General features: G+C 44.9%; 1 protein-coding gene across 2 annotated transcripts in view; it reads left to right on the top strand.

The window, feature by feature from the left end:
- Nucleotides 1–27,938, top strand: part of RUS5 (root UVB sensitive protein (Protein of unknown function, DUF647)) — a 108,310-nt gene that overhangs the window by 36,249 nt on the left and 44,123 nt on the right. The window contains exons 1-4 of one of the 2 annotated variants that reach the window (XM_086528249.1): nt 8,560–9,144; nt 9,778–9,932; nt 10,083–10,183; nt 10,272–10,327. In XM_086528249.1, the coding sequence (XP_086384375.1) occupies nt 8,645–9,144; nt 9,778–9,932; nt 10,083–10,183; nt 10,272–10,327 (812 nt within the window). In that variant the 5' untranslated portion in view covers nt 8,560–8,644. Of the gene's footprint in view, nt 1–8,559; nt 9,145–9,777; nt 9,933–10,082; nt 10,184–10,271; nt 10,328–27,938 lie in introns of those variants that run through there. The other variant, XM_086528250.1, reaches the window with a different exon arrangement.

Raw genomic sequence — 27,938 nt, 5'->3', positions numbered from 1 at the left:
TCCCTTCAAGAATAGATAGAGCAAGATGGCACTTCTAGATTCTAGAGGGTGCCTACTGTTCCTCCTATAGGCAATCCGGGGCATACTCTTGAGGCATCCTAAGGAGAACCTCCTGATTTTCCAACAGTTTTTAAGCTACATGTTGCCACCTGTGTTGCCTCAGGTTCCCCCTCCCTCTGGCACATGGCACCAGAAAGCACAAGGGCCTCTTCTCGACAACCTACATAGTCTTCTATTCGGATTAAGGGAGTTTTTAGGAACATGGTTTAACCATTTGACTTCTACCTTGTGCAACTGCGTTTGCCACCACTGTTGCCATAGCCATTGCCACCACCTCCTCCACCGCCACCTAGATACAATGGTTGGAGTCCGTATGGTACCTCTATTATTATCCACATCCTAGATCTGCACGGCATCAACCCAAGGACTTCAAGGATGGTGGATCTACCTGAACTTTTTCACCAGTGAAAGATAGAAAGAAAGCCTTATAGGTCATGGCATCATGCAACAGTTTGATAATATCTATGCCCTTGGGAACTGCACTGACAAATCAAAGATCTATTGAGCTACCACTTTGTTTAAAGACAATGCTATGTAGTGATGGAGTTCATAGCTACAAAGCCGCATGCTCCTAGAACTTGACAAGCTTTCAAGAAAATATTTTCTCGGAGCCACATGACATCTCTATTTGAAGTGCAGCTTCTGGCAGAGTGGGGTAACCTGAAAAGCTAGCCACGGAGACCATGGAAGACTACAACCAGAGGTTCCTAGTTGTCTACCTTCGGATGTCTTTCTTCAAGCTTGTACTATTTGGAGGACCAGTGTGATTGCTATACCATTGGATTGCCATCAGCGCTACATGAATACTGTTTGTTCTGCAAGTTTCTACTATCTAAGAGCTTATGGATCATGCTATAGTTGTCCAACAAGTTTCTACTATCCAAGAGCTTATGGATCATGCTGCAATTGGATACAAACTTATGAACAGAAGAGCAACTGACAAACACCAAGAATCCTTGACAACAACGTACAAATTCTCCGGATTTTTGCGATAATTCAACTCAACTTGCAAGACCTTGTAACAACAAGAAGGCGGTGCTTCCAATGTTTTCAGACGGGACACACCTCTTATGTATGTTCTAATAAAGATTGCAGTAGGACTTGTTCGGGATATTTAAGGCATCTTTGTAGCCGATGGTTCCAAAGAATTGTGCGGAGCATAAAGAAAGATCAGTGGCTTCAAGGCCCTCGAGAATTTCATTCATCCAGAGTTAGGTAAATTTTGAATATGATAAGTTTGCTGGAGAACTTGAGGCCGAGTTTTCCACAGGGAAAACTCATAAAGTTGTACCACTCATTGATGCTCTTCTGGTCACTATCCAAGGATTCCATGGCTTCCACATCATGAAGTTAGGGCCTTGCGACACTCTTTTGGGCATGCCTTGGCACGATAAGAATGATGCTACCATTCATATCTAGAACTGAACCATCACTTTGGAGAAGAATGGAAAACCGGTTGTCCTTCCAATTCGACTAACTGAGACAAACCTTGTATGATTTTTATTTTCTTTGTATTTAGATACTTTTGAACTCTGTTTGAGAATATTGTTTGTAATTTATTTGAAATAAAATTTATTTGTTATGAACATGCTCTATCGCCAACGGAGTAAGCGAGCCTTGCAGCAAAGGTGAAGCGCCTTCAAGCAACCTCTGTCATTTGCAAGATTATCAACACTTGGCTGAGCAGTGTTTGAGGTTCCTGAGATGGCTTCCAAGGTCATTTTGATGAGCTCGCTGGCCATCTGAGTAGTAGATAGTGGCGCCATGGTCTTGTTAAGGAAGCATATTTTCCCTTTTTGATCTGCCTCCCTGGCCTGAAGAGAGAGTATCTCTCCCTTTTATCCAGGATTGGTTGTAAGAATTGGGACAATCATGGAGACCCCGCGCATGGCAGCTTCAATTGCTGCCAAGGCAACAGGTAGATCCACAGGACATGTTTTGGTTCGAGACACGGACACTCTCCGAAGGTAGCCCTTCCATCTAGGGTGAGTGGCGGCTAGCTCCGCCCAGAGGGTGGAGTATTCAAGACTCCCGAACGAGTGCTTCATATGTAGACAGATGTGCCATCTTGCAAAGGCCTGTCCTCACATGAGAACTCGACACGTGCCACACTCAGCCTCCCAAGGTTGGTTAGGCACAATAGACAGAGACCTAGGGTGCATAGGCGACATGTCACCTCTTCATAGATGGGCGGCATGTCCATTGATGGCTGACATCATGTACATGGTTGCCGTCGTCAGGGACGAGTCCGCTGTACAACCCCCCTGATGGCCAACCTACGACAGGCCAACAACATTGGGTTCCTACAGGGAACCATTTTGACCCTCTACGGCATGATATTCTTGAGGAGTCTCCTTCCACCTCAGCCCCCCCCTCGGCTTGCCGACTCCTCTGCTCCGTCCCCACCTCCCCAACCCCTTTTCGCGCTCCTCCCATCTCCCCCACTGGCCCCTCAGCCTCATCTCATGGCCCATCTCACACTGCACCAACGGCTTTGGGGAGAGGACACTCCTAAATAGCTCGGAGATCTCTCTCTTGGCAGTGCTTTCGCTATGAGCCGATTGGCTCGGGAGGGACAAGAGGCCTCCACTTTTGGTGCAGGCTTCGCCTTTTGCGTTACTCCCTCGCGGGCTGACTAGTTTTGATGTAACGGACTCGGACACCCTGAGTCGGGAATCTGACACGACATACGTGCAATACTAAAAAATCACTCAATAGAATCTTATCACAATTTAATAGAGAGACGACACGGCCCGACGTAGTTCCGTGCCTAGAGGTATTGGCCCCAAAGTTTGGCGCCCCTTTCGGTATTTATTTTTTTATATTAATGCTTGAGCAAAGTACATTCAAGGGTCTTCTCTGCTTAGCGCCCCAAGCTTGGCAAATCTAAGAGAGGGAGTGACCCTAATTACATCTTTATAGGCCCAAAAGCTAGTGCTTGAAGTTCTAAAAGCATCATGGCCCAAAAGCTAGCGCTTTCAACACCCAACACAATTCACGGAAAATCCATACGCTGCCACATCAGTTGTCAGCGCAATTTGCGGGCCGTCCGTACAGCTTGCCACGTCAACGGAGTTTATGGAAATTTCTGCCACGTCAGCAACTGCATGCCATTCTTCTTAATTTCTTTTTTTCCCCATGGGCCCTATGGAACGGAACCCCCATAAGTTGGTACAACTTATAAAATAATCATTTTATCCATCATATCCATCAGTTGGACATGCCACATCATCATTTTGTGACATTTTACATTCGCCAACGATTGGATTTCTTCCGCTACGTATGCGCTTTCTTGGTGGCGACTCATCTCTTGACCACGAGGCACCTTGTTTCAGAGTACATGTTCTCTTTATGGCACCTAGAGGCGCTGAGGCCTTGGATAGAGCAGTTGGTTTCTCCTTTCCGTTGCATGGTAGTAATCACATAGAGTGGAATCTCATACAATACTAGATTGGCTCCATGTCTTGCACCACTCTGGGGACCTGGGAGTGACAAACTTGATTCAGACACTTTGGCCGCTAACCAAGTTTACTGTGACACCGTCTGATGTAGCTGGTTGTAGACACATTGTCTTTTTTGCAGACACCTAGATTGCTCCTTGTTATGTATTTTTACATCAGGATTCTTGCCATAGGTTGGACAGTCATTGCAGGCACGCCTCTTTCGAGGTCGTTCGGATGCAGATTACTCCCCATCCAAGGTGGCTTCGAAGATTGCAAGGTTGGCTGCCACGACGACATCATCTCATGGAACGTGCAAGGTCAAGGTGGACCCTAGTTTGTACGCCAAAGGGATCGTTTGAGACAGGAGCTTCAAAGATGCCTTGTGGGTGGCACAACATATATTCTTATGCTTCAAGAGCATCACCTTTGTAGGGCCAGTTGATATTGTGCTAATTCTTTTTATCTTTTGTGGTGCGTATGCCCTATCAACTACCTCATTTTTGTGCTAATTTTTTCGATTTAATGCTTCTTTTAGTGCTAGGCTTCATTATGGCTGAGTTTGCCCTTGATCTCCGGAGTCATGATAGAAACTCCGCACACTGAACTTTGTGTTGATGTATGCTCATGTGTGTGCGCGTGTGGTGTGTGTTGTGTTGGGGAGCATATGTTAGTACCTAGTTCTACACCCACTATTGGGCACTGACGACGTTAGTGGGGATGTTGTGGTATTTAGTGAATACTATGCATGATGGAGCTGATGATTATATTGTCTTGTGGGTGACTACCATGGGTCTATACCTTGCACTTTCCTTCAAGGGTGAATTTGGGCTTATCCTGGATTCATCTAGGTATATTCTTTAGTCGTATTGCGGACATGCAGACTTCACATTGTGAAGTTTTCGTCCGAGTTACGACCAGTTGATATTGTGCTAATTCTTTCTATCTTTTGTGGTGCGTATGCCCTATCAACTACCTCATTTTTGTGCTAATTTTTTCGATTTAATGCTTCTTTTAGTGCTAGGCTTCATTATGGCCGAGTCTGCCCTTGATCTCCGGAGTCATGACAGAAACTCAGCACGCTGAACTTTGTGTTGATGTATGCTCATGTGTGTGTGCGTGTGGTGTGTGTTGTGTTGGGGAGCATATGTTAGTACCTAGTTCTACACCCACTATTGGGCACTGGTGACGTTAGTGGGGATGTCGTGGTATTTAGTCAATACTATGCATGATGGAGCTGATGGTTATATTGTCTTGTGGTTGACTACCATGGGTCTATACCTTGCACTTTCCTTCAAGGGTGAATCTGGGCTTATCTTGGATTTATCTAGGTATATATCACCTGTGTAGGAGCTGTATTTGGCGTTGTGGAGAGATCTTGCGTGGCCGCTATGAGACTTTTTGGTCAGCTGCTTTTGGGCTTGGAGGCATTCACGGAGGTATATGTATGACTATGGCAGACTCATGGCAGCATGCCATTGTGGGCAGAGGTGCGGATTTTTGCCTTTCACGATGGTAGATTTTTAATAGTTTCTGTGTGGAGCTTTTGGAGCAGATGCTACTGGGTGCAGTGCTTTTGGGGCTCTGCTTTTGAGAAACCCTTGAACGTTTATAAGTGCTCAGAGGGCCACGCTTCCGTAGAGGATCTGGACGCAGAGTCTCGAAGTGAATTGGACCCTCGAGAGTTGTACTTTGCGAAAGAATTACCGAATAGGGTGCGAATCTTTGGGGCAGTGCATCTTGGCTCGGAACTCTCTCTCTCTCTCTCTCTCTCTCTTTCTCTTTCTCTCTAGAGTCTAAGTTCAATTATTTTGCAGTTTTTGTTTGTGTCGCTATCGATTTCTCGCTTGTAGTGTCCAAGCGTGTAACAATGCTATCAAAATTCAGAATGTAACGGTGGTCTCAGAATGATTTTTCTACTACAGAGGATCTGATCCTTTCTGTAGCACACATGGGTTCTCGCGGAGAATTTGAGAGAGATAACACCCCTCAGACCTTCGGGTCGCGGTTCGCGGGGAGATGAAGAGAAGTTGAAACCCAATGTGGGAACAAAAGAACCAATAGAGATTTTAGCAAATTTTTGGCGAGGAATCTTGACAGAGCGGAGTATAAATGTCAACTGCAGGTTAACACGGGTGTGAAAAAATTGATCAAGTACTCCCAGGACTCGAAATATGTGAATCACTTGAAGAATTACCCAATTGATTATATTCACTCGAGATGGCGAGAGGCTATCAAGTCTCCTCTCAAGTGGTAAGGAAGTTGAAAGAAAAGCTGAGTGCAAGGAAGCGGAAATTGTACTCGCAGAAAGAGTTTGACGAAGCTCTTGAAAAGAAGATGAACCATTTAATGAAAGGCTTAAAGCATCCTTGGAAGAAGAGGAAATCAGCGGATTTCCTCGCTTATTTGGGCCGGAAGTCGACTGTTGAGTTGGTAAGCAAATCGAAGAAGCATGTTCGTTTCGAGGATGACCTAGATATTTCTTCGTCTTCAGAGAGTTCCGACAGTTCGTCATTCACTAGTTCCATAGAGTATGAGAAAAGCCGGAAGAAGCGGAGATAAAGCATGAAAAGAAATTTTTTGAAAAACACTAGGAGGTATGGGAGGCCATTTAGTAGTTTAGAGGAGGAGAGCGCGTCCTCTTATGACAATGAGAACAAGAACAAGAAGACCAAGGAGTTCAAGGATGGGGTCAAGTTGTTAAGTTTGACACGTTTTTAGGCTACCAAGACACCCATCGAGCCCTTGAATTCATACAGGAGTTTGACACTGCCTTCTCGCGAGGTCGCTTCTTAGAATGCTCCAAGGTGCGAAGGGCGGCATCTTACTTTTAAGGAAATGCACAAACATGGTGGTCTACTGCGTTGTTGCGCAGAGAAGCACCTAAGAAGTGGGTAAAATTCAAGAGAATTTTTACTTCTGCTTGGATAACGGAAAAATATGGAGAAGATGTCCTCACGACTTCGCATCATTTGAGAATGACTACAATGGATACTTTGGACGACTACTGCTAGAGGTTTTGGGATACCTATTTGCCATTGTCCTCGTTTTGGAGGGTCACTTGTAGTACCAGATTGAGTGGTTTTGCTGTGGTTTGCCAAAAGAGATTCGATGGTATTGTTTGCAACAGAAGTTTGACTCTATTTAGAGACTTAGAGGACATGCCAAGCAAGGTTTTCGTATGCATGCCGGCTCGTTGACTTATCCTACCTTAACAGAGCAGGAGTCTTCCAGTGAAGAGAAGGAACCAAGATCGACGTTCATCAGAGGATTCCAGAGAAAAAAGAAAATCAGATGATAGTGCATCTGAGGGTTACAACGGAGCAATATAATTTATTGTATGGTTCATCTGAGAATCCCGACGATTGAGGTACCAATGGACAAGGGAGGCCAGCGGGGCTACCATAAAGTCACATGGCACAAGAAAAGAATAGAAAGGTAAGCTAGGTCCACCGGATAATTTGGTCAAGGGTACTTCTTGGCCCTCAATGCAAAGTGGATAAAGGAGGAGAACATCACAAATTCCCTTTAGTTTTAAGCTGTACCTTGAACCTTCCTAGGATATTGGCAGTGTCTATGCCAAAAGTTACTGAATCGATAGGTTGAATCTAGTGCAGCGCGGATTGCACAAAAGACTCCACTCCTTTGTCACAGATTGCCTTAAGTTGAATAAAGTCACTAATTTCCTAGGATATTGGTAGTGTCTATATAGGCCAAAAGGTACTGAATCGATAGGTTGAATCTAGTGCAACACAGACTGCACAAAAGACTCCACTCCTTTGTCACAGATTTCCTAGGTTCTAAAGTCACTAATTTTTCTTTGAGATTTTAAAGATACCGACAAGTTGACAACATTTTGCGGAATGACTCAATGAAAATATGTGCACTGAATTAGAAATTTCCTTGATTGAGTTGAACACGTGCTCCTTCATGTGTGTGTTGTTAGAGACATGTAGAGAAAGATGAAATGTCTACAGCAGTTTGTCTGGTGAATGATTTGACTTAGTGCATCTAGACATTTGCTAGAGATCAGCAAGATTTGGATGTGATGGCTAAGTAAATGAGAACTGGATGTGATTCTAGTGCATCAAGATTTTTATCTGAATCAAATGACTAGATACTATTGTGAGTGCATCAGGAGTTCCAAAAGGATGAGATGGCTGGACGCTGCATAGTGATCTAGGTACATCAAGAGTTTTGGACGGAATGAGATGGCTAGATTGAATGATTGAAACAGAGCGTTCAATGTGAACACCGTGTGAACTCAGTGTGTGATTTTGTGAAATGAATGCTAGGTGGATGTATTGTCTTGTGGGGATGGTCATGGTCATTGTTTACTTGATTGAAATGTCAAAAGAAAGGATATGAATGTGATAGTAACAAGATTGAGTGGATTAAAACATCCATGAAAAGATCAGCTCGATCTAGATGCGATTGCTGTATGGTTACAATTATCATGATTTGTATGTGAGACCCTCCACAGGAATGTGATTGATTAGTGACTCATGTCTTCGTAGAAGTGTTGGATTGGTGGAGTCTGGTGTATGGGTACATAGAGTTAGTGTCTAGTGAAGAAAGGTTCTGTTCTTTGGCTGTTTTGGAGGCTAATCGAGGGCAATTACAATTCTTTCAAGAGGGGGGAACGTCACAAAGTGATGATGTGGCATGCCCAATTGGAAAAAGATGGCCGGGGAGACAAGAGAAACTGAACCTTGAAGAAATTTTGAACCTTGAAGACTTAGGGAAAGGCCTAAAGGGGGTTAGGATTTAAAAACCTAACCTCTACCAACTTAAGGCGAGGGAGTAGTCCCCCCCCCCCCCCCCCCCCCCCTCCTCCTCTCTCTCTCTCTCTCTCTCTCTCTCTCTCACATACACGTTTGACTTTCCTCTTTACTTTATGGCATAGGTCCTTAAGGCTCTTTGAAGATTCAAGGAGAATAAAAAGGAAGCTCATAATTGGAAATAGTAACTCAATTTGTGGATTGAGATGCTCCAGGCATTGAGAGACACCGAGAGACGGCAAGAAGAGAATGCAAGAGAATTGTTGCATTAGGGCGGATATATAGCCTCCGGCAGCCACGTGTGTGAAAGCTGGTATGTATGGGCACATTGCGAGTGCGTGATGGCGCTGACCAGGCTTAGCCATGGAAGACCGCCCTGTTTTGGTCTCTCAGAGCTCTCCCCCTTCTCCTCTGGGTCTCTCATACCCACAAGTACCAAGAGGACATCTCTTGCGAAGAGCTTCAGCTGGCTGTGATGAGGGTGGGCACAGGGGCCGCCAAGACCCACAAGGCTTTCAAGCAGCTTATATGGGCTGCTTTCATGTCTGGCATGGCTGCAGCAGCGCTTCGCCCCACCAAACTTGCCCAGGCCTGTTCATGCGACAGTACTCTCTCCTTCCTGCAATACGAGTGTCTGCTTCACTAAGATCAGTGCTATTTATCTGTAAAGCTACTGCATGGGCGCTCTCACAAAGGCCAATGCCACAGCCGAGAAGGGTTTTACCTGTAATGATCATGCTGAGGTTTTGTGCCTCTGTGCAATTGCTGTCCCACCAAGAAAGAATATGCCTGCCCACAGCATGGTCATCTTCGTTCCAAGTTGTCTGGTCTCACAGATGCAACGAACATCTAGGGTGGAGAAGGTGATGGGATGGGACTCACTTTGCCCTTTCCAGCTTAACACTACACACTGTTGGCCTATAAACGTTCCATTGCAATGCTGAAGTTGTCCAATGTAAGGCTTATCACAACTTAGTCACAGTAATGATGCATGCCAGTGCAGGAATAACATTGGGCCATTGTTTGAAAATACATCTTCCATTTATCAACATTGTAGCAGCTGATCTGTGGTTTTGTGCAACAGACAGGTATCTCACCACAGCGAACCCTCTCATCACTACCCCCTTTCGGCCCTTGGTGTTTTTAGAAAATTGCATCACTGCTTGCAAGTTGCCCCTCGGGTTCCCTGTTAATACACCTTGAGCCTAGTGCTTTCAGAAAACCTCTATTGCACAACATTTTGTTTGGAGTTATGAATATTCAGGCAATGAATAGTCCATCCAAATAAATCGTAGGTGTGATTAACGTTAGGACGAGTGAACTTTTGCTTGTACTTTTGCTAGTCAAAATATTTCATCATAAATCTGCTTAAGTGATTGCCTTCTGAATTTAACACTCTAGCTTATCACTCAGACCTCTGTCTGTCAGTTTTACGGACATAAACAATTAACACTATTTTCTTGATGGTCATTTGATTCGTTTATGTATACTAACAGATATATATTGGATGAATACCAATTCGTGAGCATAGAAGAGATTCCAGTTGGGGAGTCATCAAAAAGCAGCCCTCTAAGGGAATCTGGAGGGTGGTCTTTACCAGCCAATGTTCCTAAGCTCCTCAAGGATTTTTTCTTGCCAACAGATTTTCCAGGTTTCTTTTGAGTGGTGTTGTTTCCATAATATTTTTTACAGTTAAACACCTCAGTCAGTACTGTGTGTGGGGCCTGAGGTTATTCTTTGTTAACTTCATCAAAATATTCTTGTTTTCAAGCAGTTTGACTAGTCCTGTTTGTGACAACAGAGAGCGTTTCAAGTGACTACCTGCAATATATGCTTTTGCAATTTCCAACCAATATTACAGGATGGACATGCAGCACTCTAGTAACTTCAAGTCTTCTCAAGGTGCTTCAATGTGCATAAGGTCTTTGAAAATACTACTTCTATGTCAATGATCTCAACATCTCAATTGTGCATTCATTTTTGTGACAAGGCTGTCGGCTTGGAAGCTTGGGCAGGGACAACTGTGGCTGCAACAGCAGCTATCAAGTGAGTTAATAAAGGTCATAGCTAAGAGTAAAATTGTTGTTAACACCAGTTATTTGTTTCGAAGCAATTTATTTTGAAGCAAACTGTCAAGTCAAGGAGGCTGCTTAACATCTTGTATCTCATGCATAGACAAAGCATTTATCAAGGTGGTTCCAAACGTACTGTACGTGGCGGATCTATACGTATTGTACGTTGTTCTGTACATAATATTTTTTTATGTATGTAAAAATATGTACTCTTGTGAAAAAACCTAAATTCACTAAAATTTCTAGGACATTTCGAATAAAGACCAGAGAGAAAAGGAAACAGCTTTTAGAGCGAAAACAAGTCTCTTTAATTTTAATAAAAAAATTTCTTGTACAGATCAATCTGTTTTGTATAGTACGGATTGGGATCCGTATGTACGTGTTGAAACAACCTTGGCATTTGTTAGGTAAATTTTTTTGAAGGGGCTTGATGTCTGCAATTGCCCTGCATTTGTGCCTCCACAAATGGTAACCATGCCCAATGATGGCCATTTTACAAAAAAAAAAAAGATTTGTGTGGTCTATTATCTGCAATTTGATACAAATGTAGCTTTCCTCATTCATGACTCTAGCTGAAGAGGAAACCAACTGCCATGCTGAGGTCGAGATGGTGATGGTGCGGCCGCTGAAGTGGGCAACCTCTTGGACCTTCTTGGAGGTCATCAGAGATCCCAGGTACAAGAGCCACATGGAAGAAAAGACCTACAAACTCCAAACGCCTCGACCTACAAGCCCTTGCCTGCCCGTAGACATTACAAGGTGAGTCGAGTTGATCAACACTTGAAATCACACTTGATGGTGACCAGAATATACTAGAAAAACCATAAAAAACTCAAAAACTCCAGCCACAAAAGTCCTCTCTCAAACCATTGAAAAAGCTCCACCAAACTCCACTCTGTTGGACTCTTTGGAGTAGCGCCAACCCTAATGGCACCGATACAGGGTCACATAGTCTTGCAGAAAGCCGTACCTTCTTCCCTCAATTTCTCGCGCACACACATCCATGGAAACCTCAGAAATTCCATGGACTCTCCCAAGTGCAAAATTGAAGGGAGAAAGCTCTCATTCACTCCTCCACACACTCGAAAACAGGACGTGAACGTGACATTGGAAAGAGGACCAAAGGCCACTGTGAGGATAGTGTCTTCTACCAAAGAGAGCACATCTTCAACGACGACAACAACATAATTACTTGGAGAAGCAACAACATTTTGGGGGAAACCCCAACAACAATTTTTGTGGGGTACATGGGAGGTGTTTATATATTTATAGGGATGGCTTGACAAGGAAATCCTTTGTTGTATTATGGAGGACATGGAAAGTTTGGTGCTATGAATGGCATGTACTATGAACCGGATTAAATTTTTTTTGTGGTTGTATGCTTGGAGACGTAGCACAATTGAAACCGAAAAATCACTTGCCGAGGTGGTAAAACAAAACAAAAAACTATGACAACAAACTTCAATGAAAGAGAACACTAGAGACGAGACAGAGTGGGGTGACTTTGATGCAATAGCCCCTAAACTAGACGCCCGGTACTTCTTTTTATTTTCTTGAAATTGTGTTGGTTACAACTATCGATGTCAGCCCACTCGTAGCGAGTCTGAGTGCTTTGGCTCACCTGTGGCGACATATTTTATAGGTCCTTGGTCTTTGCTGTACAATAGAATCAAAAGCGCCTTGAAACTCTACTTTCAATGACTTACGGCCCAAAAGCTCCAGAAAGTCAATGATTTCATAACTGCTCGCCCAAAAAACAAACCGTGCATGAAAAGTGCCACGTCAGCAGTGCCAACTACCACATCGTCAGTCCGTATGTCCACCACGCCAGCCGTACAGGATGGCTTGCGAATCCTACTGTGATTTGCACTCCGTTTTAGGGGTTGTTGCATGTGTGGCCGGGTTGTGGGGCTTTGATTCCAATCGGCTTCTGCTTTGCTCTTCCTCTCTAGTCTAGTCCTGCTCTTATTCTTAGCGAGTTTCGAGGGATATTCAATCTTGAGGCAAGGTGCCTCTCATTTGGTATGAGACCAAGGTTGTATTCTCGTTTAAATCCACATGCTTATGTACACATAGGTGGTACCTTACCTTTGCTGCTTTTCTTCCATAAGCTTTGAAAGAGGTAAGCTTCCTTGGCTACAAAATGTGATACACATTGAGAAAGTACTGAGAATCAAAGAGTACAAATTTGATTCTTAGGAGATATTCACAGTTTAGTCTTGCTATACAAATGAGGGGTGTGGTTAGCATGAATCTAGCCTTAGGATCTTTAGCCTTGAGGCAGGCGTTGATTTGAAACATTGACCTTACTACAAAAATGAAAACACTTTTACTTCTTCCTCAGCCTCAATCGGCAATGTTTATGACTCTCAAGGATGTCTTTTCGATCCTTCTTTCTTTTCAATAGCTATAAGTATCATAATTTGTATCAAGAAAGATTTAAGTTGTTAGCTAAGTCTACTTTGAAGAATTTGCATGTTTTTGGTGATGGTCCTTTCAAGAATGTCTTCATTAGTACGCTTTTGAGGTGTTAGGAAAAAACATGTTATGGTAGATCGTCCTTTAAGTCCGGTTCATACCTTTGAAGTTGTTTATGTATTTTATAGTATTCATGATAGTTCTACGATGTGTGTTGGCCAAACCTTTCGCACAACTTTTATCCGTTTTCAGGAACACATAAGAGAAGTGAGAAAAGTTCGAAGTAAAAGCACCTTACGTGAAAGTGTGAAACCCTTAAAGCCGCAAAACATGACTTTGAGTCTTACCATTGTTTTCCTATTGAGCACATAGAGGGTAATTTTAGAAACTCTTCAAGAGTTTTATATATCAAGGTGGCCTCGAGAGTTAAATGAGAACTTTGCATACCTTTTTTCCTAAAGGTTTCAACTTGGAAGGAAAGTCTTCTTTACGTAAAAATAAGACAATTTACCACAAGAAACCTATGCTGGCGAAGGCATCCCAAACCCGCGTTAGTTCTTCCTTCAAGTAGGTCTAAAAGAGCTTGGATTCCTAAAGGTTCTTGTTTAGATCTACCTTCTATCCCTTGAATCAATCCTATTGCCTTGCACAACACTTTTTCTTATGGAGTATAAGGTCTCCCTAAGGCTTCAATCTCTAGAATTGAGAGTGATGGCTCTTCCAACCATAAGGGATTACAAACGGAGATTGATTTACCTATCTAGAGTCATGGAGTTCGGGGTTCTTTTTCTTATAAGCTATTTGAGAGGTATAATACAAGGATCCTATTTAAGCTCTTGTAATACCCTTGAGAACTACTCTCATGAAAATTTGGAGTTAAGAAAGTCTCATAGTACTCAACTTTGAGTACTGTTAGGTAAATTTCTGAACTCCAAGTGTCTTAGTTTGAAGAATCCCTTGGTTGAAAAGAAAGATTTCTTGATAACTATCTTTATATCCCCTGACTTAGACAAGATTGGATTAAGCTCTATTTTGAGATTTTTAGAAGCTTTGGAAGCTCTCCCTCCTTGTGTGAGAAAGGTATGGAACCATCTCGTTGTAGCTTTCAAATATGTGAAAACTTTCAAGTCTGACAGAGCGTCGTGCATAGCGGGCCAAAGTGATCCGGATTCTCTGATGCAGCCTCCGTCGATGCTGTGTAGTCCTCCGCAGTCGTGGACGTCTGATCTCCCCATCTCGGTCGCTCGATCGATCAGTGCGCCTCTGGTGTAAGGCGACGAGCTTTGCTGTGGTGGTAGCTCCTCTTGGTGTCCAGTGTCTGCTTTGAAGAAGTCTGTGATCTGTCTCTGAGGCTGCCTAGCCTACCCTCCCGTCATGCTCTCTCTGTGTCTGCGCAGCTCTAGCAATGTATCTCCCAGTCTCGATCCGCAGCTGGTGTGAAGATGTGCGTATTTGGCCAATAGCACATCGTCTCCCATGAGACAAGTGGGTGTCCATGTATCTGGGCCTGGTCACAAAACCGTCCTCCGTAAGCTGGAGAAGATGCTCTCTGTAGACAGCCATCTTCGTGCCCAACTCCTGTAATGGCTGTATCCATGTCCTCCTAGTGTCTAGCTGAGTCAAGTCCTCGCGGATGAGCCTGTTGATCTCGGACTGTGTAAGAGTCAGAGAGGGTGCATCCAGTGAGTACTGGAAGGGGGGCAATTTTTCTATGCTGAACCCAGGCGCCTGAAACCATGATGTCATCTCCCCATACCAGCATGTTGTATCTCCCTTCATGGCTAACTGTCGAGAGGACTCAAGTGCAAGGCGGGCATATCTGTCTCTGGGAAGTTCCCACATGCGGTGTATGAAGGAGACAGATCTGGTGAGTGCCTCAACCACTAACGGGGGGGGCAGCTAGCTCTGCTCAGATAATGGCACGTGGTACTGAAGCCTTGGCTCTAATGAGCCGCGAGATCATAGAGACCAAAGGTTTCTCCATGTCTCCCCATCCATCAGTGCGACCCGTCCTCCCGTGATGATCCAATGAAGGTCCCCATATCTCAGCTCCATAGAGCAATGCAAAAGCCACCAAAGTGTCAAAGAGCCAGAGCTTTTCCCGATGCTCCTGAAACTGAACCTGTGAACACATCCTCTCCAATCTACCCAATGCTGCATTGGCTCTGGTCAATCTAGTCTCTGCTGCTCTCCTTGATTTGGTATGCATATGTTCGTAATCATTAGGGACGTGAGTTAGGGGAGTGGACTCATATTGACTGGGCCAGATGGGATGATGGGCTAACAACTTCTGTACGGATCTGGTTAGAGGTAGGTTTGCTTGATGCGGGTTTCACTAGCATTGAGTTCGGTATACGTAGGGGAGTTGCCACCCTAATGCTAGAGTTTGAGGATGCTCTTCATCCGGATTGGCGGTAGGCTATCTTGGGTGACTCAGATCTCTGCCCATGTATGAGGGCTGGTGGGCTTTTTTTGATGATGACAAGCATCCACGCTTGGTGTGTAGAGGCACTCTTGTCTTCTCGCTTGCAGAACACGGACATAGTAGAGGGCACATGCACATGACATTTCAGGGCTCCTCTCCTTTGGATGAGCAGCTTGATTTGCCATATGAGCCAGTTCGAGTGGTAGCGGTGAAGGAAAGATACTTACCTCCTGCCCATGAAGCGATAAAGATGAACGAGTTCTTTAGCTTGGAACAGTACAGTTTATCCTTGGAAGAGTACTACTCAAAGTTTGTAAGACTTAGACGTTACGCACCATCAATGACCATAGAGCAGCAAGTAGCTCGCTTTTGCCAAGGTTTAAGAGAACCAATTAGCTCGCGATTGGAAGCCCTAAAGCCTACCACAATACAAGATGCTTTACTATAGAGTTTGATAAGCTGTGTTTTCTTCCGAGAAGGCAATGTTATGGGGCTCAGCTTGTCTGGGATTCGGGAGAGTGGATGTGTTCAGGAAATATTGCAGATTAGACAATGTCATTTTTTGAGTACAGCGGGCGCATTGTTAAAGATATCATTTTTCGCCACAAGACTGTCTGTCATCAGCCACGCCAGCTACAACATTGGTTGGAGAAGAAGCTCTCTCATGCATTCATGTATCAATATTGGTCATGCATTTGGAGTCTTCATGTCAGCCGTTGTATTTTGTATTTCCTCTCGATGCTTGCGCATGCAGGTCTCCCTGTTGCACGACACGGGTGGAGGAGACGCTCCCTCATTGTTTTTGGATCTGCCCACATGCACATTATGTATAGCGTGCTGTTTGCTTCCTTCTTTGTAGACTTGGGATTCAGGAGGGTTTTGTGACGTGGGGGGCCGTCACCTGGCTTTTGCGACATCCTAGCTCACATATCATGTATGAGTGATCTTTCACAGATCCAGGTTTTTTGCTAACAGCCTTGGGATACAGACGTGGCACACTAGACATGGTGCTTGCTTTAGTACATGAGTTTAACATACAGCCTCGTGATATTCTATTTGCTACAATATGCAGCATAGTATTGTGGATTATATGGAAGGCTCGCTGTGCTCAGGTGCTGGGTGGTCGTCCTTCCTATGTGACCACTACTTTGGCTGCAGTTTAGTCTAAGCTTTTGCATATCTTGCGGAGCCAATGGGATTCTTCAACAGTCCTCTAGGGCAGCAGAGAGGAGACGGCATCATTTTCTTCGACTATGGGCGCGTACTACAACTCTTTTCAGTATGGATAGAGGCACGATCACGCGGCATTATACCCCTCCACGGTGGTTTATTCATTGTCCTTCTCAATTTCCACCTTGATGTACATACAACCCTGCCACTGATCATCCAGAGTTTGTACTTCTAGAAGACAAGCTCTCTTGAGCATCTCTAGAAGTCTCTCTGTACTCGGTATATAGCAACTGTTCTTTAAGAGAGAGAGAGAGAGAGAGAGAGAGAGAGAGAGAGAGAGAGAGAGAGAGAGAGAGAGAGAGAGAGAGAGAGAGAGAGAGAGAGAGAGAGAGAGATGGATGAACTGAAATTATATATCAACGTCTACAAACAACCAAAATGACCTATGAGACCAATCCGTTAGAAATGGCCCGCCCTACCGGCGCCCAACCCTCCTACATTGAGAGATGTGTACAAGATTGCATTTAGAACGACATTTGATCTCTATGAGTTTCTAGTGATGCGGTTTGGTCTAACAAGTGCTCTTGCCATGTTCAACAGAATGATGGATTGGATTTTTTGTTGGCATCAACAGTTTGTTGGAACATTCTTCAATGACATAATAATCTATTCGAAGCCTAAGTAGGTTTCCCCGTCGCACTTAGCAAGTTGGTGGATACTAGGAAGTGAACTCAATAAAGGCATAGTGCTTAGGTGGAATATCCCTTGTCTATATAGAAGGCTAATTTCCCTTTCTCTCGGGTTGTCCTTGTCACCAGCGTGTGACTACTATCTATCCTTTTTGTTGATTTCTTTCTTATTATCTATTTACTTTCACTTTTTGGAAACACCCCTCGAGAAATCTAACTGCCCTGCATTGCATAGCTAGTGTGGAACTATCCAGAGGGAGTCCAGGCCTGAGGGCAAGAGAGCACTAAGGTTGGACAAGGACTATGGTTAGCCAAGTGGGGTCATTGACTAGCCAAAGTGGAATCCTTTGCTACAGAGGCTACATTTCAGTTCTGGATGTGGCCACAGTGTACAAAGAGGGTCGGATGACCTAGAAAGATACAATGGCAGCATCTCCTAAAATTTAGGGAACTGCTATTTTGGGACCTGAAAATGTGTTGACGTCATTACCTCCGGAATGACAAGGGGAACATTTTCTTACTCTGCCGTGAAGTCAACTGGGCAACCGGTTGGGATATTTTTAGGCGGCAACCCCGAAACGGGAAAATGCTTGTAAATGTGCCAAGTGGCACATTCTGGTGCACTTGCCTCATGCAACAAGAAGTGGCGCTGAATTTGAAGGGGGGAGAGGCTCATTTGCAGCTTTTGTCACAGGTTAAGAGCTATGGAGTGCTTGCTTTCCCTCTTATGCACAGTGCGGTGCCAGGAGTGATGCCCTGCACGCTACGCGTTGCCCTCTCTCTCCCCTTTGGCAGTATGTTATGCCCCTCTAGTGGGCTCTTCATTTGACCAATGTACAGTTGTGTGGGTTCATGCGCGATTGCCGAGGCAAGAGCCTCTTGCACAGGTACTGGATTAGCTAGCGGCTAATCCCCCCGCAGGTACAGGTGAATTCGGAGAGGTTTCACGCCAGAAATCTCGTCCGATTCAAAGGGCAAGTAGCCCTAGAGGTGCGGGAGCTCGAGGACTTGCTACGGATGCGACCGGCACGCGAAACGGAGCCCGAAACAGTGAATTACAGCCTGCTGTGTATTTTTGCAGGTTTAGGGTTTTGGCCCTAATCGGACCCTAATACCCCCAGGAGGTTCGGGGACGCAAGGGGACCGCTGTACAGGTGATCTGGCGCATTTTCAGGGCTGAAAACAGAGAATTCAGCGTGCTGCAGATTCTCGCCAGGTTTTGCAAAGTGCCCGTATGCGTCGGGAAAGTCAGTCAATGCGTGGGAATACTGACTGTGAAGGGTTCTAGTACAATTATGCTGCCGAAATCGAGCTTGAACAGTGGAAATTCAGCCGAGTTTGTGCGGGACAGCTTGTAGGAACCACAGCGTTTATTCCCTCTTTTGAACAATAAAGAAATACCGAAAGGGGCGCCTAAGTTAGGGGCCAATCTGGTGTCCGTCTACTCATACAGGTGCAATCTAGCAGCCTGTATCCCTCTCCCCTTTGTTGTGTCTTGAAAGTACAGGTAAAATAGACGACTAATAATGGGTGAAAGCTAAATCAAGGTTTAAAGTAAAGTCTACCGCCCTTTTTGGATTGAACAGGCCGGTTTCAGTCCTTATCTCATGCATAACTTCTTGCATATGAGTAAGCTGTGAGAGTGTGAGGTCGTTCCAAGGAATATCCCTGTCTTCTTTAGTGTGGGACGCTTCTTCAAGAAATCCTTCTTTGCTTCCATGGAGGGAAAGAGAAAGATCAATGCTCTCTCCTTGGAAGTCTCCCCATTTCCTTCTCTCTTCTTCCCCACTCTCCATGGCTGTGTGAGTGGCCTCACTACTCATCATAATTAGAAGTTCTTTGACTTCCCTCTGCACATCATCATGGTCTCTTAGACCGGTCACTCCTACATGTACAGCTCTAGCCTTCCTCCTTTGCTCTTCCTCTAGGGTCATGTTGATGATTGTGGGAGTGGGGATGGTTGTTGGTTCCTTCCCTTTCGCTTTCTTGGCGACTCCTATCCATTTCTCGGCCTCATCTACATTCTTTTGTGTTTTCATGATTCTTTTGTCTAAAGTCTACCGCCCTTTTTGGATTGAACAGGCCGGTTTCATGGTTCCATCGCCAGGAATAAATCACTCTTTCCCATAGAAGTGAGCCTTGGTCAGTTTGGGCTTGAAGACACAGGGGATCATAGACCAGACACAAGGAATTGCAATTATGGCTGACAGACCAGATGATGTGACTGAAGAGGTTTCCTCCTCACAGGGTCAACAGACACATGAAGTGGGTGAGTCCTCAAGACCACCACAAACGGATGATGATATATTCAGGACCCAGTTGGCTACTGCTGTGGCTATGTTAACACAGGTAATGCAGAACCCGAGGTTTTTAGCCTTTCTGCAACCTCCTCTTCCGTCTCAGCAAGTTGGGTCATTGGATCATATTCAAAAGCCTGTTAAGGCTCAAGCACAGGTGATTCATACTGTAGAATCAATGGAAACACCTGTACACTTGACGAAGACCATGCAGTCTCCAAAACCTGTGCCTAAGGTGCAAGAACAGGTGGCTGAAATGCCAGTCTTTCAAGCTGTACCAGTTCAGCCAGCCACTTTTCAACAACCTATAGCTGGTTCTAATGGGCAGGGAAGCAACCTACAGGCTATGCAACAAGTCTTCCCACCACCTTCAGTACATCCTGGCTATTTTGGAGGTGGATCGGTATTCCAGAGCATGGCTAGTCATGCACCTGGAAATCAGTTTTACACGCCAGGAACAGTGTTCGGGGGTGCTCAAACAATGATGCCTAACCCCATGTATGGTGTCACGGGCATGCTACCAGGGTTTCAAAGCACTCAGGGCCAATTTGGGATGCCACAAGCAAATTTTGGTATGGCTGGAATTACAAATCAACAGCCAAATATGGCATTTCCAGGTCAAACTTAATAGCGGCCAAGGAACACAGATGAACCCTAACAGTGTTCCCATGTTTTAGTCACTTCCATATGACAACTTAGCGCCCCTGGAGAAGCCAACTCCGTACAAAGAAGGTGACAAAGGTGTGGCATTCACGACCTTTACAGGGTTTGATAACAGGAATAAGGCTCTCTCATTCCTCCAGCAGTTTGACAAGGCCTATGCAGGGGGAAACTTTACAGAGGCTTCAAAGGTCCGCAAGGCAGCCACTTTCTTGACAGGGAATGCGGGACAATGGTGGACAACTTTATTGCTTCAAGGGCAAGCTCCGTCCACATGGATTTACTTCAAGCAGATTTTTGCAGCAGCATGGTTATCTGATGACTTTGAAGCAGATGTCATGACAGAATGGCACCAGCTTAATGCTGCAACTTGCAGAAATCTGGATGATTACAATCGGAAGTTTTGGAAAGCTCTACTTCCAGTAACTTCCTATAGGTTTGTGCCATTGACAGAACAGATTTAAAAATACTGTTGTGGCCTACCTAAAGGATTGAGAAAGTACTGTACAAAGACAAAAGTCACTACTTTGACGCAGCTCATCGAGGTAGCAAACACTGGGAATGGTTTGCTCAAGGGAGAAGATTGTGAATTTAACACTGGCGTCAAGGCAGGATCAGGCAAGAAAAATTCAGCCAAGAAGCATGTTCCCAATGAGGCTCCTAAAGGGACTCAGGAGTCGGCCAACGCAGGGAAAGATAAAGCTACAGCTGAATCAGAAAAAGGACCAGCAAAGAAATGGAAAAGACATTTTCCTCGCAAGTCAGAAGAGCAAAAGAAGGTCCTGAGGACAGAGAACAAATGCTTTATATGTGAGCAGCCTGGCCACATTGCTTACAACTGTCCTACAAAGAAAAGGCCAGCTGATTCTGATGACAAGGAAGACAAGAAAGGAAAGAAGCCCATGGCTGGTCTAGTGCCAGATATGGTGGGCGACAAGCCAAATTCAGATGCAAGTGAGCTTTGCAGAGCATGGGGAAAGGTCAGGGATCAAACAGTGCTTATCTTCTTTGATCCAGGTGCCAAAGCCAACTTCATTTCCCCAGAATTGGCTTCAAAGTTGGGAATCAGACCTGAAGAGATGGGGTATACAGCAGAGGAAGGTTTGGCATGTCCTGGCCATACAGAGGCTGTGACACCCATCATTGGAAAGTTGCGTCTACATATCCAGTCCTATGTAGATGCTGAAGAATTTTACATCATGCCACTGGACGGATGTGATGTGTTGTTAGGTATTCCTTGGTTGTTTCGTGTACAGGGAATCATGGATGCCTACAACAAAAAGATCACAGTACAGAGCAGGGGAAAGACTCATATTCTAGATGTAAAGCTTAAAGGGGAGTCTATTCCTACTGTATCAGCTTCTGCTATTACTTCTGTAATGAAAAAGCATCTTTCTGCGTACTTGGTTTTTGCACGTGAAGTGTCAGATTCTGATGAATCAAATTTATCTATGCTAGATAAAGAAAGGTCAATGTTTTTACAACAGTATAGTGACTGTTTTTCCGATTCATTACCGTCTCAATTACCGCCAGAGAGACCCAAGGACCATGCGATAGATTTGGTGCCAGGCAGTAGCCCACCAAATAAGCCTCCGTACAGGGTTAGTGCGGCTCAGCAGAAAGAGATAATGGGCCAAGTACAGGAGCTGTTAGAAAAGGGGCTGATTCAGCCGAGTTCATCTCCATTCTGTTCTCCAGTGTTGTTGGTGCAGAAAAAGGATGGCTCATGGCGTATGTGCATCGACTACCGTGCACTGAACAAGAATACCATCAAGAATAGGTTCCCTATACCCATGTTTAGCAGGATAGATCTAAAGAGTGGGTACCATCAGATCCGCATTAGATCAGAGGATGTGCACAAGACTGCTTTTAGAACGACGTTTGGCCTTTACGAATTTTTAGTGATGCCCTTTGGTCTCACAAATGCTCCTGCTACGTTCAATAGGATGATGGACAGAATTTTCCGTCCACACCAGCAGTTTGTTGGTACGTTCTTTGATGACATGATAGTCTATTCAAAGAATGAAGAGGAGCATAGGCATCACTTGGCCATTGTGTTCAAAGAGCTACGCAGTCATAGGTTGCTCATCAATGCAAAGAAAAGTGAGTTTTTTCTGGAAGAGATTCTCTTTCTGGGACACATTGTCTCAAAGGATGGTGTCAGAATGGATCCTGCAAAAGTTGAAGCAATCAAGTCATGGCCAAATTTGAAGACGGTGCATGATGTCCGAAGCTTTTTGGGACTATGCTCCTATTACAGAAGGTTTATCCGAAATTTCGCTGAGATTGCTTCACCTTTACATGCTCTTCAAAAGAAGGCAGTCACCTTTAGATGGACACAGAAAGAGATTTCAGCTTTTAATCTCTTAAAGGAAAAGATGACTTCAGATCCAGTCATTGTGTTGCCAGATCTTAGGAAGTCATTTGTGGTCCAGTGTGACGCCTGCGGTAGTAGCATTGGTGCAGTGCTAATGCAAGATGGCAGGGTAGTAGCCTATGAGAGCAGAATTTTGCAAGGGCCAGAGATGACCATGCAGGTCTATGAGAAAGAGTTACTGGCTGTGATTCATGCGCTCTTAAGTTGGAAACACTACCTGCTAGGTGCACACTTTGTTGTCCAAACGGACCATCAAACCTTGCAATACTTCTTGACACAGACAAAGTTATCTGAGAAGCATATGCGATGGGCAAATATCTTGTCCATGTTCCATTTTCAGATTGTGCATGTGGAAGGCAAGAAGAACGTTGTGGTTGATGCCTTGTCAAGGAAGCCACAAATTTCAGCTGTGTCAATTCCTTATCATCATGAACTTGATGATATGAGAGAACAGTATGCAAATGATGAAGATTTTGCAAGGGTCTTCGAGCAGCTAATGCATGGACAACGTCATGAACACTATCTTCTTAAAGACGGGTTCATGATGATGCATGGCAGATTGTGTGTCACAAAGCCATTGCGACGCAAAGTTATGGAAGAGAGTCATGTCCCACCGTATGCAGGGCATCGTGGTATCGATGCTACAGTTAAAGTGGTTGAGACATTCTTCTATTGGCCTACATTGAGAAGGGATGTGGATACCTTTGTGCGAGAATGCCTAATATGCCAAAAGGTCAAGTTTGACAGGCAAAAGGCACCAGGGTTATTGCAACCACTACCTATTCCAGATAAACCATGGGAAAGTATTGCTATGGATTTTATCTTTGATCTTCCGAGAACGCAGACAGGAAACGATGGTATTTGGACCATTATTTGCAGATTCAGCAAACAGGCTCATTTTATTCCTGTCAGGAAGAAGATAAAACCAGATCAGATGGCACGCCTGTTTATGAGCAATATTTTCAAGTATCATGGCATGCCACAGTCGATTGTTAGCGATCTTGATCCACGCATGACAAGTTTGTTCTGGAGAGGCTTGTTTGAGAATATGGGCACCACGCTCAAATTCTCTTCGTCATTTCATCCTCAAACAGATGGGCAGTCAGAAGAGGCAAATTCTACTGTCCTAGATCTGCTGAAGTGCTATGTGTCAGAGCATAAAGGAAAGTGGGAGCAGTATTTGCCATTGGTGGAGTATGCATACAATAATACAGTGCATTCATCAACTGGCAAGGCACCCTTTGAGATAGTTGAAGGTGGCAAGAAAGTTCCTCCCATACTGCATACAAAGGACAAGATATTTGAAGCAGATAAGTATGTTCAGGACATGGATGAAATGTACAAGAAGGTCAAACTGGCCTTAGAAAGGACTCAGGCAAAGCAAAAGAAAGCAGCTGATCGTCACCGTTGTGAAGTGGTATATTCACTTGGTGATTGGGTGCTTTTACGCTTTGAAAAGGCAAGGTTAAAGAAGATGAAGGGCAAGGAAAGACTGTTTCCAAAGCTCAGCATGCGTTACTATGGGCCTTTTCAAGTATGCGACATAATCAGTGATGTTGCATATAGGCTGAAATTGCCTGATAGTTGGAAGATTCACAATGCGTTTCATGTGAGTCTTCTCAGACCCTATGTGGGTGCTGTGCCAAAAGATATGCCAGCTGAAGTTCAGTCGGAAGTCGAGGAACTTGACGAGATCTTGGTCCCTGAACAGATTTTGGCACACAAAGAAAGGAAAGTGAAAGGCAAGGTTGCTAGGCGTTACTTGGTAAAGTTCATAAACTATCCACCAATGGATGCTAAGTGGATGGAAGAAGGTGAACTTGCAGAGTCACCAACTGTGTTATCACTTTACCTGGAAGCCTTCGGTTTGCAACCTACCTTGACCCCTTGAGTTTCAAAGCTAAATGGATTGTCAGTGTGACAATGGCTTCTGAAACAAATGATGTACATGGTATTTAAAGTGAGCTCAAATCAAATACCTGTTACATGAATGTTAGAGCTGTACAGATTGTCAGTTTGGCAATTGCTCTTTTGGAATGTCCAAAAGTTTGGTTAGTGCTATAGAAGTGAGTATTTCTTGTCAGTTTGTCAAGGATACAGTGATTGCTTCTATTAAAGAGTACATGTGTAACTGCATTCTTAAACTGTCGGTTTGGGTATGCTCGAAAGTGTTACGGGATCCAACGTGTACTATAAGACAGTGGCAAAATGTGCAGCTACCATTTTGTCATTGGAAAGTTAGTGACTCAAAGCAATGGCAGAGTGCGCAGCTACCACTATGTCATTGGGACAGGGTTCACACGCAGGCAATACATGAGTCGACGAGGTGTTGAATACACCAGGGTTGACAATGAGCATGTATGTGTCGTACATGTGTCGACAGTTGTTGAATACATCAGTGTTGACTAGGAGCATGAACGACATAGATGCAAACGAGGACGTTTGAGATTTCAAGAGGGGGGTATGTCACCAGCGTGTGACTACTATCTATCCTTTTTGTTGATTTCTTTCTTATTATCTATTTACTTTCACTTTTTGGAAACACCCCTCGAGAAATCTAACTGCCCTGCATTGCATAGCTAGTGTGGAACTGTCCAGAGGGAGTCCAGGCCTGAGGGCAAGAGAGCACTAAGGTTGGACAAGGACTATGGTTAGCCAAGTGGGGTCATTGACTAGCCAAAGTGGAATCCTTTGCTACAGAGGCTACATTTCAGTTCTGGATGTGGCCACAGTGTACAAAGAGGGTCGGATGACCTAGAAAGATACAATGGCAGCATCTCCTAAAATTTAGGGAACTGCTATTTTGGGACCTGAAAATGTGTTGACGTCATTACCTCCGGAATGACAAGGGGAACATTTTCTTACTCTGCCGTGAAGTCAACTGGGCAACCGGTTGGGATATTTTTAGGCGGCAACCCCGAAACGGGAAAATGCTTGTAAATGTGCCAAGTGGCACATTCTGGTGCACTTGCCTCATGCAACAAGAAGTGGCGCTGAATTTGAAGGGGGGAGAGGCTCATTTGCAGCTTTTGTCACAGGTTAAGAGCTATGGAGTGCTTGCTTTCCCTCTTATGCACAGTGCGGTGCGAGGAGTGATGCCCTGCACGCTACGCGCTGCCCTCTCTCTCCCCTTTGGCAGTATGTTATGCCCCTCTAGTGGGCTCTTCATTTGACCAATGTACAGTTGTGTGGGTTCATGCGCGATTGCCGAGGCAAGAGCCTCTTGCACAGGTACTGGATTAGCTAGCGGCTAATCCCCCCGCAGGTACAGGTGAATTCGGAGAGGTTTCACGCCAGAAATCTCGTCCGATTCAAAGGGCAAGTAGCCCTAGAGGTGCGGGAGCTCGAGGACTTACTACGGATGCGACCAGCACGCGAAACGGAGCCCGAAACAGTGAATTACAGCCTGCTGTGTATTTTTGCAGGTTTAGGGTTTTGGCCCTAATCGGACCCTAATACCCCCAGGAGGTTCGGGGACGCAAGGGGACCGCTGTACAGGTGATCTGGCGCATTTTCAGGGCTGAAAACAGAGAATTCAGCGTGCTGCAGATTCTCGCCAGGTTTTGCAAAGTGCCCGTATGCATCGGGAAAGTCAGTCAATGCGTGGGAATACTGACTGTGAAGGGTTCTAGTATAATTATGCTGCCGAAATCGAGCTTGAACAGTGGAAATTCAGCCGAGTTTGTGCGGGACAGCTTGTAGGAACCACAACGTTTATTCCCTCTTTTGAACAATAAAGAAATACCGAAAGGGGCGCCTAAGTTAGGGGCCAATCTGGTGTCCGTCTACTCATACAGGTGCAATCTAGCAGCCTGTATCCCTCTCCCCTTTGTTGTGTCTTGAAAGTACAGGTAAAATAGACGACTAATAATGGGTGAAAGCTAAATCAAGGTTTAAAGTAAAGTCTACCGCCCTTTTTGGATTGAACAGGCCGGTTTCAGTCCTTATCTCATGCATAACTTCTTGCATATGAGCAAGCTGTGAGAGTGTGAGGTCGTTCCAAGGAATATCCCTGTCTTCTTTAGTGTGGGACGCTTCTTCAAGAAATCCTTCTTTGCTTCCATGGAGGGAAAGAGAAAGATCAATGCTCTCTCCTTGGAAGTCTCCCCATTTCCTTCTCTCTTCTTCCCCACTCTCCATGGCTGTGTGAGTGGCCTCACTACTCATCATAATTAGAAGTTCTTTGACTTCCCTCTGCACATCATCATGGTCTCTTAGACCGGTCACTCCTACATGTACAACTCTAGCCTTCCTCCTTTGCTCTTCCTCTAGGGTCATGTTGATGATTGTGGGAGTGGGGATGGTTGTTGGTTCCTTCCCTTTCGCTTTCTTGGCGACTCCTATCCATTTCTCGGCCTCATCTACATTCTTTTGTGTTTTCATGATTACATCTACCCACGATGACATTTGTGCCTCATGTTGCTTCTTTTCTTCTTTGATCTTCCGCACTTGTTCTTTGATGACTTTGAGTTCCTCTATCATCGAGGGCTGGATTTCTCCTTCTTCAAGTCCACTCCCCGCTCTAGTTTCCGCAAGCTCTCGCTTGAGGGTTGAGACTTCTTCCCGGAGTGCTTGGACTTCTGCCTGAAAGTCTTCTTTCTCCTTTTGCCATTGCTTACCCTCGTTGAAGACCATGTGGATGAGGCCTTTTCTTTCCAGCATCCTTCCATCTACGTTTTCCACTTTTTTATCTCTTTTTCCACTTGTGTTATTCTCTTGTTTGTGACCATGAATGCTGCCTTCGTTACCATCGAAGGAGACTTGCACACGGGTGAGTTGCTCCTGGTCTCCATTTCTAGAGAGACTCTAAAACAACCAAAAAATACAAGAAACCGTAAAAAATAGCAAGAAACGATTGTGAAACCCTAAAACACAGAGAAAATAAGCTTCAAAACGCTAAAAAACAGCAAGAAACAGTGACGAAACTTAGAAAACAGCCAAAAAGAAATTTGAAACCCTAAAAACAACAAAAAATTGGTGACGAAACCCTAAAAACAGTGAGAGTTCAACCCATGAGAGAGAGAGAGAGAGAGAGAGAGAGAGAGAGAGAGAGAGAGAGAGAGAGAGTGAAACGAACGAGGGGAGAGGATCTCCCGGCTACACAGACCGCCTACAGATACACGTCGGACGAACCATCTGACCATAGCCACCATCCGACAGCTCCCCGTGTGGGGCCAGCGTCAGAGGACGTAGGCGTGCACCTGTAAGACTGGGCGTCCCATACCACCCGGCCTCACCTCCTCGAGGTGACCTCGCGCACTCCTAGCCTCGCGGGCTAACCACCGGCACTTTGCCAGTGGGGGTCGATGACTACAGATGAGGCCTTGGCCTCCCTTTTATAATAATGGCCAGCCACACTGGCCATGTCACACTACGTCCGCCCGGACACTGGACGCCCATCCCGACGGCATCTGGGCTAGATCCCCTCTCTTGTGAGCGGGACATAACATACTTCCCCCCTTAAGAACCATTGATGTCCTCATCAATGAAGTGGGGATATTGAGCCTTCAAAGCTCTAACAGGTTCCCAAGTAGCAAACCTTTCAGATT

The sequence above is a fragment of the Adiantum capillus-veneris genome, chromosome 14, assembly GCF_014529385.1.
Source record: "Adiantum capillus-veneris isolate H3 chromosome 14, ASM1452938v2, whole genome shotgun sequence".
Taxonomy (NCBI): Eukaryota; Viridiplantae; Streptophyta; class Polypodiopsida; order Polypodiales; family Pteridaceae; genus Adiantum; species Adiantum capillus-veneris.
Note: the sequence above shows the minus strand (reverse complement) of the source record. Positions and strands in the feature narration are given on the sequence as shown.